Genomic DNA, 14,323 nt, shown 5'->3' on the forward strand with positions numbered 1-14,323 from the left:
TATTTATCATAGAGTTTTATGAATTATTAATCAAAGTCCCTTGTTAGGTGTAACCTTGTCCTTTCTAGAACTTAAAGAAAATGAGAGAAATATTTGGCTCAGTGCAATATTTTATTTTGTATTTGAATTCCATGTATATATATGACTCATGTTTTCCAGCCCGACATGACTTGTTATAGAGAAGAAATCTTTGGACCTGTCTTAGTAACTGTCTCTGTTGATACCTTGGATGATGCTATTGATGTTATCAACAAAAATATGTACGGCAATGGTACTGCAATCTTCACAACAAATGGAGCAACTGCACGCAAATTTACCACAGACATCGATGTTGGCCAGGTAATATTTATAATGAATTTGTGTACAGTATTTTATAAAGCAACCATCTGAGATTATCGAGATACCATTGTATATTTGACGGTGTAATTTTATCATTCCTTGAAATGAAAAGTGTAGTGCTAACCCTTAAAGATTCTTGGAGGCATAACTTGATCAATGGTGAAACACATGCTGTGGGTTACTGCTTGTGATCTTAGAGAACATTCTTATCACTTTCTTATATTTTTAATTGTTTAGCTAATGCTGGTTTTAATTAGTATTTTGAATCAGAATTGTTACATCTCTTTAAATATTTGAAACAAAAAATAGGTTATATTCTCAGAATGGACATGCTTTAAGATAAAACAAATGCTTTGCTCCTTGAATATACAGTATTTAAAGAAAAAAAAAATGAATATAATTATTTTTATACTGGCCTGATGTTCATATTGCTACTTTCTGGAAGTCCTGTTTTGTCAAATATTCACCATGGAAAGTTAATATTTTTTATGGATGTTATTGGAATGTAGGGGATGGATTTTGCATGTTATTTTATATCCATGTAATATTCAAAATATTTTGAAACTTATATACATACATACATACATATACCAAGGCACTTCCCCCAATTTTGGGGGGCAGTCGACATCAACAAATGAAACAAAAACAAAAAAGGGGACCTCTACTCTCTACGTTCCTCCTACATTCCTCCAGCCTAACAAGGGACTCAACCGAGTTCAGCTGGTACTGCTAGGGTGCCACAGCCCACCCTCCCACATTATCCACCACAGATGAAGCTTCATAATGCTGAATCCCCTACTGCTGCTACCTCCGTGGTCATCTAAGGCATCGGTGGAAGCAGCAGGGCCTACCGGAACTGTGTCACAATCGCTCGGCATTCATTCCTATTTCTAGCACGCTCTCTTGCCTGTCTCACATATATCCTCCTATCACCCAGAGCTTCCTTCATTCCATCCATCCACCCAAACCTTGGCCTTCCTCTTGTACTTCTCCCATCAACTCTTGCATTCATCACTTTCTTTAGCAGACAGCCATTTTCCATTCTCTCAACATGGCCAAACCACCTCAACACATTCATATCCACTTATATAAAAGTGCTTAAATTAATGCAGTAAGGCAGTGCCGGCCTACAACCTTACATCCATGCTATTTCTCTTGTTAGTGTATTGTACCTCCTACTCGGCTGCCGGCTTAGTGACCGGCAGCCGGGTGGGTGGAAGATTTTGAGTAGTTCTTTTGTGAGGATGTTGTCTTAGTTTTGCAGAGTTTTTCATGGTTTTTGACATTTTGCTATTTTATAAGCTGGAATATTAAAATATTCCAGCTTCAATTAATTTTGTTTGCAAAGAAACACAATTAAAAGCTTAATTAGGTCAGGATTTATGTTTTTGCAGAAATCTTAAAATCGGTTCCTACAGTAAACTATTGCTTAATGCCATGGTTTGAAGAGGGTGATAGGACAGAACTTTATTAAAAAACAGGATTTCATTTTAGTCTTCAACTGTTGTCATTGGACTTCCCTTTAACATTTTTTTTCTTAACTCTTTCTTGTTGGTTCTGTTGGAAATCTAGAAAAGGTAATTGGGAATCGCAAGTTTCATCGATTTGTTCCCTTTCTAACCAATGCCAAGATCATTAACTTGTCCCCTCAATTGCTGAAACATTTTTCTCACAAGGAAAGGGATAGACACCTCACCTGTATATTATAGTCTATTTTGAGTAATTTTTGTGCTCAAAGATAGAACTATTAAATCGAGCTAATGTGGAAAATTATAGCAATTATTATTGGTTGTTTGCTTGGCCTCTCGAAGTTGAATTTTCATCTCTCTCTCTCTCTCTCTCTCTGAAAAATTAACCTTTCTTACTTCCGTAGGTCTTAAAGACCTTAGCTTATGTGAAACCATTCATTTCACTGAAATGTATTATTTTGTGATACAGTTTCAGGTTTAGTAACTTTGCTTTTCGCTCTCCAAACACCTCCACAAGAACCAGGTCTATTGCTGGGCCTAACCACTAGGTTGGTGTTACTATTTAAAGATTCTCTTCAAAATCATAGCATGTTTGGCTCATGATCACACTCTTTTTGTCTCCAAAAGTTATCTCTGTGTAACATCCTGGAAACTTACTTTAAACCAGTAGTAGTAGTGTTTTTCATTCATCTTGGGAATTGCTTTGATATGCTAGTCTTCAAGATAATAGACAACTTTATGGTAGTTTCCCTTTAACTCCAAGGTTCCTCTTATTCTCAAGAGAAGCTACTTCTTTGCCAGTAAAATGTAATTTCTTTTTGTCTGCCCCATTTCCAACCCCATCCCCAGAGCTACCTTTGCTCTTTAATATAGAGGGTGTTCATATATTACAAATATGTGGCTAGCAGATAAGGAAACTTTCTCTTCAAAGGATCTCTTTTGAATGTAACAAGTCTTGGAATTCGATCTTTATTCATACTGTTAGTCCTAATGGCAGCTATAATTACATCGGTTACATATTATAGAAATTAGAAGGCAATTCTAGCATCAATGCAGTCTGTAATATTCATATGGTCTTTCTTATGGTTTCTAAGTCATGCTCCATCCTCTGAAATTTTGGTGGCTAAGGAGGTTGTCATCCACCCACTTTTCCTGAAAATTATTGTTGAATAATATCCCAAATTGATTATTATTCACTGCCAAAATAAGGCCACAGTAAGAGTTCTAAGCAGGGTCTTTTGACATATAATATTTAGACATTGTCTGGGATATCTCGTCCCCCTTCATTTCAGACGTACCTGGACGTTGTGTAGGAGTCAGTCTTGTGTCCAGACAATTTTCTAATGCTACGTACTATAACACTACTAAGCTGTCAACACAGCTTGCTTTTCCTTACATCCCATGGACTGCCGTCTTCTAAAACATGTTTTATCGTACTGCAATGTTAGCATGAGGCACAATTATCTTATACAGTAATTCTTTTTAATACCCTTTTGAATGATATATCCTTTGATTTTGGAAAAGTAAGTCTGCCAATAACTAATCATATGATGAAGCCAAAATGTTCTGGATCATTCCTTTCAAGTATTAGGAATATGCATGTGCAGCCCAATCTAGGCTATCCTGGACTAAGGAGTCAATTGATAGCCTGGTGGGTATGGTACCTTTCTTACTGGGTAGTGACAACTCTGTTGGGTAGGTTTATCAATATATCCGGGTTTTATTAAAGGTTAGCGCAGGTTGAAAGAACTTTTTCATGTTCACCGTGTGTAGGGTTACCAATTTATTGTATAAGTAAAGTGTAACAAAATTAACATGTCAATTCTCTTGCAACAATTTATTTACAACTTACAGCTAGCAATTTTAATTCACAATATACTATATTGTTCTGTGCAGAGTTTTCTTTCCCATGTTTACTGGGTAGTCATATTTATTACAACTTTTGGAGATTTAAAATATTTTAAAGTTTAGTTACTTGTTTTAAACAATTCCCAATGTTTAGATGTATGAATCAGTTTTGTGAAAGATTTAATTCTTCATTTCCAACAAGTTATCATAATTTGAAAGGTTTAATTTTAACTGTAAGGAAAGTTGTTGAAAATTTGAAATCTCATTTAATGTTACCGATATACATTTAATTAATTTTCTCTTTCAGGTTGGAATTAATGTGCCTATTCCAGTGCCTCTACCAATGTTTTCATTTACCGGATCTCGAGGTTCCTTCAGAGGAGATGCTAACTTCTATGGCAAAGCTGTAAGTATATTTCAAGTGACTATTTTACTCTAATTAATTTCTGAAGGGTTATGTAACTCAAGGTGTATGCTGCACTGAATTTTACAATTGAAGGCAATACAGTAGTTATACAATCACTGCTCTATAAAAGTACTTAAGAACTGTCTAGAGCTTGCCAACCATGGCAGTTTTGCTCTGATGGGAGAAACAGTTGAGGAAATTTTCTCAAGTTCGCTAATGGTTACATAAATGTAGCTACCTTTTACAATCAGTCCCTTGATATTTATGCAGTGGTGGTGGGAGGGGATGATGCATAAGCTGGTGTTATAGAGAGAGATTTGATAGTATTGTTATAGACTGAATAGTTTTTTAACCTGTTTTGTTGCCTCCGCATAGTTGTTTCTCTTGTGTGCCAGTGTTACTTTGTCACCAATCATATACTTCTTAAATCCTATTTTAGTGATAGACTTAGTTGTTATAGAATTTTCAGTGCAGAATATTCCAAGTGGTTGTGGATATTTTTTTGGGAGGAAATATAGGACTTTAGATTACTACATATTAGTGTATTGATGGTTGCTTAGTTCATTTACCTTTATGATGCCTAGCGACATAATGAGACAACTTTCCAATGAATTAAAAGGCTACTGAAATAACTTTCGAATGAATAAAAGGCTTTATTTAACAAAATTCACAATAGTACCAGGAACAAGAGATTAGTATTTTTGGCAAGTAAATAACAAAATAAACAATTTAGTTATAATGTGTGGTGGTTGAAAGTGGTCCTTTAAAATTGATGTTTATTTCTCAGACACCTTGCGTTTGGATAAGTTCTGTTGCAGAGACAGCTGCAGAAGTGTGTGCCTTGCTAGACTTGTCACAAGATAAGATCAATTTGGGTCAAAGCACTGGAAAGAGCAAGTCATGCAATGAACATGCTAGGGACGCATTCAGACACACTTGCATCCAGAGGATGTTAGAGGAATAAAAGAATCTAAGGCATGGCATCTAGGAACGTCTTACGAGAAGCATTTACAGGGATGGTGTGATTGGAAACACATCCATCCAGAGTAGAAAAGAGGCGTGAAGAGAAGACTTCTGCACAAGAACACAAGATCTTGGACGAGGAACATCTGGCTTGTCGTCTCCATAAGCACCGGAGAAATGTAGACCATCTCCAATCCACCTAAAATGAGGACAGATGGTTAAGGTTGAGAAATAACATTGTGAGCATACTCTGAAGAGCAACACCCTTTGACACTTTTGGGTATTAAGGTTAAAACACTCTATCCCTGAACCTCCCAAATGACCACGCAGAAACTGAAGCTTCTCAGCATAGTGGTTTGGGAGCCCATAATGACTTTAAGAGCTTTAAAGATAAAATAGGCAGCAGTAGGAGATACAAATCGGTTTTTAGATACTAGAGGCAGAGGTAGAAGATACAGAGAGCTTTGAAGAAATTGGAAATAATGGCTGATTGTACAAAGAGCTTTGGAGATACCAGAGGTAGCAAAAGCATTGAAGAAATTGGAAATAATGGCTGGTTGTACAGAGAGCGCTAGAGATACCAGAGGTAGCAAGAGCTTTGGAAATACTGGAGGCAGCAGAAGGAGGAACAGATTTCCAAAGAGCTTTGGAGATACTGGAGGCAGTACAAAGAGCTTTGGTGATACAAGAGGCAGTGGCACGAGGCACAAAGGGCTCTGGAGTTGGCTGCACGAGGTATAAATAGCTATGGAGTAACCCGACGCAGTAGCAGGAAGTGCAGAGCATTTAGTGACTAGAGGCCGTAGCAGGAGTTACAAAGAGCTTTGGAGATGCTGGAGGGAGTGGCAGGAATTACAAAGCTTTGAAGATACTGGAGGAAGCTGCAAGATGTACGAGAAGCTTTGGATAACTGGAGGCAGTGGTAGGAGTTATAAAGAGCTTTGGAGATACTGAAGGCTGTAGGCAGCGGCAGGAGATATAAACATTGAAGATATTGGAGGCAGCAGGAGGTACAAAGGGCCTTGAAAATACTGGATGTAGCAGCAGGAGCAGTGTGGAAGTTCCAAGGCCGACTGAAGTCTCCCTTCTTGCTGGATCTGATATCTTTACAAAAGAGCTGTACCAAAGTCAGTGGTAGGAGGAACCACAATTTCCACAGCAGAAACTGAAGTCTTTCTTGGGAACAGCACCTGATAAAGACATTCTGAAAGATGACTGGAAATTAAATAGCCTTCCTGTACAAAGAACTTTGGAGATACCAGAGGCTTCCTGTACAAAGAACTTTGGAGATACCAGAGGCAGCAAGAGCTTTGGAAATACTGGAGGCAGCGGCAGTAGGTATAAAGAGCTTCGGAGATACTGGAGGCAGTACAAAGAGCTTTGGAGATATAAGAGGCACAAGGAGCTTTAGAGATATTGGAGCTAGCTGCATGAGGTACAAGGTGCTTTGCAGATACTACAGCCACTGGCAGGAGTTAAAAAGGGTTTTGGGGATACTGCAGGCAGTGGCAGCAGCAGGAGATACAAAGAACTTTGGAGAATTGGAGGTATAATGAGCTCTTGAGATACTGGAGGCAGCAGGTACAAGGGAGCTTTGAAGATACTGGAAGTAGTGGTAGGAGGTACAAAGAGCCTCTGTGCCGTTGCAAAATCCAGGGGAAAAAGTACACTGATAAGGTATTGAACACATACTGAAAGCCCTTCAATACACAATCTGTGAAGAAAAAGAAATACTTCTACTTCCAGCAAGAGAGAGGATATCTGTTTTTGCTAATGGGGTTGGGCAGTTTGGTTCCTGTTATAGACAGGAAACACCTGCAAGTTGTCTACACTAAGCTAAAATATTATTAATTCAATGACTGCTCAATGTTTTGTTCTTGTATCCCCAGCATTAGAAGGTACTGATGATCACTTCATGTATCCTTACTGGAAGGACAGATAAAGGCATTATGGCTAATATGGTTAGAGAAGAAGTTTTCACACTTATCTCAATAAATATTGCTTGCACATGACTACATATTCATGAGTTCTCGTTCTCCTTGACTATATGCTTGTCCAATGTACTTCTCAAAGTTGCTTGAAACTCATAATTCTTGGTTTCCATGAACATTAAATCTGCTTATGATTTGAAGTCGTAAAATTATTTGGAGAAGTCACATCCACTCAGTCTGCAGGGGTCTCTCTTAATCATTATTTATCCGAGATGTTTTAAAAATGATACTACAGTAATTTATGCAACCATTCAGCAGGTTCCATATTTCATTATTTACCTACAAAGATAAGAGATGTAATAGATTGTGGATGATATTTATTGTTAAATAAAATGGCTAAATGGTAAAACGTTTTATATTGGCAATGGCTATTAATTAAAATTTTTTAATGCTGAATGGTAAAAAGTTTTAGATTTAAAATTATTTAAGATGAAGAAACGAAAGAGACTGCATAATTAAATTATTTTTAATTCATTGTAATATGTAAATTATTCAATCACCTTTTACCTCTTCCTACCACAAATAGAAGTTAGAAGTTCTGGATTATAACATCACAATTTTAAATTTTCAAAGATTTTAACAATAAACCAAAACCAAGCTTTCATGACTTTATTTAACACAGCCTCTCTCTTATTTGCAGGGTATTAACTTCTATACTCAACTTAAGACAGTTACGCAGATGTGGAGAGAAGCAGATGTAACCCCAACTCATTCTGCTACAGCAATGCCAGTCATGCGTTGATAGTTTTATCGTTCCTCGGTCTGCCAAAATGCTGGTTGACAAGTCATCATTGAGACTGAAAGAATAAGAACAACATTGATCTTGTACAATTTTGTTTTTAGTTTGACAGCTGGGGTTAGTATATTGAAAGCTCTTTGTACTTAATGAATTAGTTCCTAAATTTCAGATTAACAAGGCAATGTGTGTGTAGTTTAGAACATTCCATTAACTAGATTTGAATTACCTATTCAATTTTACCTACAAAAATTGTTAATCAGAGAACCCTATTAGTTAGAGTGAGTAGATATACTTTATTTTCAAGTATCTCCTTTTACTTTATGAAAAACCTATTTTTCTTAGCTATATAAAATGACAATAGAGATTTCTAAAATTGTGTTTTTTTTCCTCCTGTGTTTGTTTAAACTATTAGAGAAGTGGATGGTTCGTTTACAAAAGTAATTTTATCTACAGAAGTTGCCAAAAATTGAATATTACCAAAACATTCCAATGTCAACCAATTAACACAAAATTTATATCGTATGAATGTAACTAGACCTGTCTTGGTAAATCTTGGGCTTGGTAAGGACGCATGTATCCATTATAAACAGTTGGATTATCCATCTTATTTGGGGCAACAAACCTGTATAAAATCTATAATAATAATAACTAGCGTCAGACTTTAGGTTCTAAAGTATTTTTGATAGACAAAGCTTAAGCAGAACAGAACTCTCAATATATCCAGTTCCTTGCAGTAAGTAAACATACTAACCAATAGAAGAAAAGTGACTACTGTCAAAGTACCATACAACACTTTGTTTCTATACTCCCCATCTCTCCATGAAGATTTGTCTTTCTTCATGTGAATCGTGGGGGGAAAAAATTACGTACCCCACCAAAAAGTGTACAAAATGATATATACACACCCAACTAAAGAGGTGGGTCAAGACAACCCTATGCTTACATACTATCCATTTTACTGCAAGGCTTGCTCTGTATGTCCAAATCATTTGCACACAACAGTTTTCCCATTCTAATAAGGGCTGGTACATTAAACAATGAGCATAAATTTATAGCCTCAGGAAAAATTTGTACAAACTTAATTTGAAGAGTGAATATTTAGATATTTATTCCAACCTGCTGATTGTTGCATTTACTTAGTACTTTAATCTGGTTATTCAAGAGGAACTTGAGTCATGAAAAGAACCATATTTCAAGTATGACAAAAAACAGCTCTTCTTCAATAAAACAGGAAAAACGTCCCATTTCAATTGACCCAAAAAAAAGCTCCATTTCAATTGAGATGAGGAAAAGTTTTATTTAAAAAATAGGGACATACTTCAATTGAATGCCCTATTTCAATTGAGACAAAAGAAAAGACACGCCCGTTCAATGGGGACAAGCGAAAAAATTTCAATAGAAACAGGAAGAAAAAAAATATGCATTTCAACCGAGACAAAATAATATTCCCTTTAAATTGAGACAGGTAAAAAAAATTACTATTTCAATAGAGACTGGAATCAACTGAGACAAAAAGAGACCCCTTTCCATTGGGACAGGTAAAAAATGGACTATTTCAATAAACACAGAAAAAAAAGCTCTATTTCAACAGACTATAAAATACCCCCTCCCAATTGAGGCAGGTGAAAAAAATGGCCTATTTCAATAGACAGAAAAAAACCCTATTTCAACAGAAAAAGAGACCCCTTACAATTGGGATAGGCAAAATAATAGCCGATTTCAATTGACAGAGGAAGAAAAATAACTTTCAACCGATACAAAAAAATACCTCCTTTCAACTGGACAGGTGGAAAAGATGGCCTATTTCAATTGACAGAGGAAGAAAAATAACTTTCAACCGATACAAAAAAATACCTCCTTTCAATTGGACAGGTGGAAAAAATGGCCTATTTCAATTGACAGAGGAAGAAAAATAACTTTCAACCGATACAAAAAAATACCCCCTTTCAATTGGACAGGTGGAAAAAATGGCCTATTTCAATTGACAGAGGAAGAAAAATAACTCTACCAATAAAAAAAGTACCCCCTTTCAATTGGGACAGGTGAAAAAATGGCCTATTTCAATTGACAGAGGAAGAAAAATAACTACCAATAAAAAAAAATACCCCCTTTCAATTGGGACAGGTGAAAAAATGGCCTATTTCAATTGACAGAGGAAGAAAAATAACTCTACCAATAAAAAAAATACCCCCTTTCAATTGGGACAGGTGAAAAAATGGCCTATTTCAATTGACAGAGGAAGAAAAATAACTACCAATAAAAAAAATACCCCCTTTCAATTGGGACAGGTGAAAAAATGGCCTATTTCAATTGACAGAGGAAGAAAAATAACTCTACCAATAAAAAAAGTACCCCCTTTCAATTGGGACAGGTGAAAAAATGGCCTATTTCAATTGACAGAGGAAGAAAAATAACTACCAATAAAAAAAATACCCCCTTTCAATTGGGACAGGTGAAAAAATGGCCTATTTCAATTGACAGAGGAAGAAAAATAACTCTACCAATAAAAAAAGTACCCCCTTTCAATTGGGACAGGTGAAAAAATGGCCTATTTCAATTGACAGAGGAAGAAAAATAACTACCAATAAAAAAAAATACCCCCTTTCAATTGGGACAGGTGAAAAAATGGCCTATTTCAATTGACAGAGGAAGAAAAATAACTCTACCAATAAAAAAAATACCCCCTTTCAATTGGGACAGGTGAAAAAATGGCCTATTTCAATTGACAGAGGAAGAAAAATAACTACCAATAAAAAAAATACCCCCTTTCAATTGGGACAGGTGAAAAAATGGCCTATTTCAATTGACAGAGGAAGAAAAATAACTCTACCAATAAAAAAAGTACCCCCTTTCAATTGGGACAGGTGAAAAAATGGCCTATTTCAATTGACAGAGGAAGAAAAATAACTACCAATAAAAAAAATACCCCCTTTCAATTGGGACAGGTGAAAAAATGGCCTATTTCAATTGACAGAGGAAGAAAAATAACTACCAATAAAAAAAATACCCCCTTTCAATTGGGACAGGTGAAAAAATGGCCTATTTCAATTGACAGAGGAAGAAAAATAACTTTCAACCGATACAAAAAAGATACCCCCTTTCAATTGGACAGGTGGAAAAAATGGCCTATTTCAATTGACAGAGGAAGAAAAATAACTCAACCAATACAAAAAAAAATACCCCTTTCAATTGGGACAGGTGGAAAAATGGCCTATTTCAATTGACAAAGGAAGAAAAATAACTTTCAACCGATACAAAAAATACCCCCTTCCAATTGGGACAGGTGGAAAAATGGCCTATTTCAATAGACAGGAAGGAAAAAAAAAGCCATTTCAATTGACAGGAAGGAAAAAAGCTATCTCAATTGAGACAAAAAGAGACCCCTTTCAATTGGGATAGGTGAAAAAATGGCCTATTTCAATTGACAGAGGAAGAAAAATAACTACCAATAAAAAAAATACCCCCTTTCAATTGGGACGGGTGAAAAAATGGCCTATTTCAATTGACAGAGGAAGAAAAATAACTCTACCAATAAAAAAAATACCCCCTTTCAATTGGGACAGGTGAAAAAATGGCCTATTTCAATTGACAGAGGAAGAAAAATAACTACCAATAAAAAAAATACCCCCTTTCAATTGGGACAGGTGAAAAAATGGCCTATTTCAATTGACAGAGGAAGAAAAATAACTCTACCAATAAAAAAAGTACCCCCTTTCAATTGGGACAGGTGAAAAAATGGCCTATTTCAATTGACAGAGGAAGAAAAATAACTACCAATAAAAAAAATACCCCCTTTCAATTGGGACAGGTGAAAAAATGGCCTATTTCAATTGACAGAGGAAGAAAAATAACTTTCAACCGATACAAAAAAGATACCCCCTTTCAATTGGACAGGTGGAAAAAATGGCCTATTTCAATTGACAGAGGAAGAAAAATAACTCAACCAATACAAAAAAAAATACCCCTTTCAATTGGGACAGGTGGAAAAATGGCCTATTTCAATTGACAAAGGAAGAAAAATAACTTTCAACCGATACAAAAAATACCCCCTTCCAATTGGGACAGGTGGAAAAATGGCCTATTTCAATAGACAGGAAGGAAAAAAAAAGCCATTTCAATTGACAGGAAGGAAAAAAGCTATCTCAATTGAGACAAAAAGAGACCCCTTTCAATTGGGATAGGTGAAAAAATGGCCTATTTCAATAGACAGAGGAAGGGAAAAAAAAGCTATTTCAATAGACAGGAAGGAAAAAAAAAGCTATTTCAATTGACAGAGGAAGGAAAAAAAAAGCTATTTCAATTGACAGAGGAAGGAAAAAAAAAGCTATTTCAATTGACAGAGGAAGGAAAAAAAAAAGCTATCTCAATTGAGACAAAAAGAGACTCCTTTCAATTGGGATAGGTGAAAAAATGGCCTATTTCAATAGACAAAGGGAAAAAAAGCTATTTCAATTGACAGGAAGAAAAAAAAAGCTAGCTCAATTGAGACAAAAAGACCCCTTTCAATTGGGATAGGTGAAAAAAAATGGCCTATTTCAATTGACAGGAAGGAAAAAGAAAGCTATCATAAATGAGACAAAAAGAGACCCCTTTCAATTGGGATAGGTGAAAAATGGACTATTTCAATACAGACATGAAGGAAAAAAGTTCCATTTCAACCGAGACAAAAAAAATACCCCTTTCAATTAGGACAGGTGAAAAAAATAGCCTATTTCAATAGAGACAGGAAGAGAAAAACAACCTTATTTCAATTGAGACAAAAAGAGACCCCTTTCAATTGGGACATGTGAAAAAATGGCCCATTACAATAACCAGGAAAAAAAAGCCATCTTTCAACTGAGACGAGTAAAAGCTTCCTATTTTGATTGTGACAGGAAAATAAATAAATATATAGATAAATAAAAGGACCTACTTCAATTGAGACAGAAAAAAAAGACCACATTTTAATTGGGACTGGCTTATTTAAACTGACAGGAAAAAAAATATATTTCAATTAAGACCATGCAAAAACCAAACAATGAAAAAGAACAAACATAATATAAAAAGACTAATGCAATGTACAAAGAACCATTTTACAGTTAATAAATATTGCTTTAAAAAAAACTTTTCTTCATCTGTATTAGTGCAAGTCCAAACCCTGAACTTCATCTGCTTTAGTGCGAGTCCAATTCCTGACCTTCAAATCTACTGTACTTTCATAAGAAAATAACTTTCAGAGTACAAACTTATTTGCGACTTCTTTACTAGCCATTACCGTATACAGAGCAAAGTAATAAACTGAGAAGGTGAAGGAGCATTGGCCCAACAGTCTTGCCGACACTAAGAGAGACTTGAGACAGTAAAGATGTCGAGTTTCAGCTGACAGCAAGAGGAGGGCTATAAGATTCAGTAACATGATTTGTTATTTACAATTTATGTACCATAATCATACGATTGCTTGATTTCTTGCCAACACAGAATTCACTTTAAGAAATGGTTAAGTGCTGCTTGTTTCAGTGTTTTGTCTAGAATAAAAAACAACCTAAGAGTAAAGGAATATCATGCTTATATTCCTGCAGTAAAAGTGAAAAATGGGTACTTAACAGACGTCAAGCCCAGCAACCTACCCAAGTTACTCTCAACTATCAGCAATACAGTGAACATCAAATAGCTAATGCAAAAACATTCTTCTCATGACATAATACAATAAATGCAGAAACAATAACATCACATACACAGACAACAACATAGGGGAAATGCTATAAACCGTAATTAAACTATTGAATATCGACTAAAGAGAAATTTTCTCTGTCGGAATTCTGCTGCACCGGATTCAGTTGATAAAAGTTTACTGTGTCTTTGCTTTTACAATTGGTGTATAAATCTGCCAGAACCTAGATAACTCTTCATTGGCAGTTTCCAGCTTTCACCAGAATCTCAGCCATACTATAGGAAAAGAGTTTGTATTCAAGTAGGAACACAGCTTATTTCAGGGAACAATAGAACAACCTCTTGAGTAATGAGAAAAAATTATTTTACTGTAATTGATATAATTTTGTTAGCTTTCCTAGTTCCCTCTCTGCTTTCCCTATTGGAGCTCTTGGGCTTGTAGGATTGAGCTTGACCAACTACGATTGCAGTTTTGCTTCATTTAAATACACATTCATGTGTAGGTATCCACTACAATTCCCATTTCTTTCTCTGCATTAAACATTTGCCATTATAAAATTCTGAAAAATAATGAATTGTCCAATGCAATATGCATTTATTCCAGGAAACAAATTTAACAAATTCTTTTCATTCTTACCTTGAATTCAGGTGCTATTTACTAAGAATGAAGAGTAAGGCCAAAATGAAAAAAAATTCTTGTCATGATATATGCAAGACCTTTTGTTTTCACGGGAAAGAAACGGAGAATCGGATGATCCGGTAAACAGGGTCCTTTTCAAGCTGCAAAGATTTCGATATGTCAGTCTTAAGTAAAACCAATTCTACAAAAATTATCGACACCAAGTAGGGTGGAAGGTGTCAACTTGCATGAAATCCAATTAATGCTTTAGAAGTAGTTTCTTTTCAATAGTACTGCCTG

General features: G+C 35.6%; 1 protein-coding gene across 1 annotated transcript in view; it reads left to right on the forward strand.

The window, feature by feature from the left end:
• LOC137627841 (probable methylmalonate-semialdehyde/malonate-semialdehyde dehydrogenase [acylating], mitochondrial) overlaps window positions 1–8,128 on the forward strand; it is a 31,334-nt gene extending 23,206 nt beyond the window's left edge. Inside the window, exons 9-11 of the mRNA XM_068359251.1 lie at window positions 160–339; window positions 3,964–4,062; window positions 7,657–8,128. Coding sequence (XP_068215352.1) covers window positions 160–339; window positions 3,964–4,062; window positions 7,657–7,758 — 381 coding nt within the window. The 3' untranslated portion in view covers window positions 7,759–8,128. The remainder of the gene's footprint in view (window positions 1–159; window positions 340–3,963; window positions 4,063–7,656) is intronic.
• Window positions 8,129–14,323: the final 6,195 nt, after the last annotated feature.

Source organism: Palaemon carinicauda, chromosome 35 (genome assembly GCF_036898095.1).
Source record: "Palaemon carinicauda isolate YSFRI2023 chromosome 35, ASM3689809v2, whole genome shotgun sequence".
Taxonomy (NCBI): domain Eukaryota; kingdom Metazoa; phylum Arthropoda; class Malacostraca; order Decapoda; family Palaemonidae; genus Palaemon; species Palaemon carinicauda.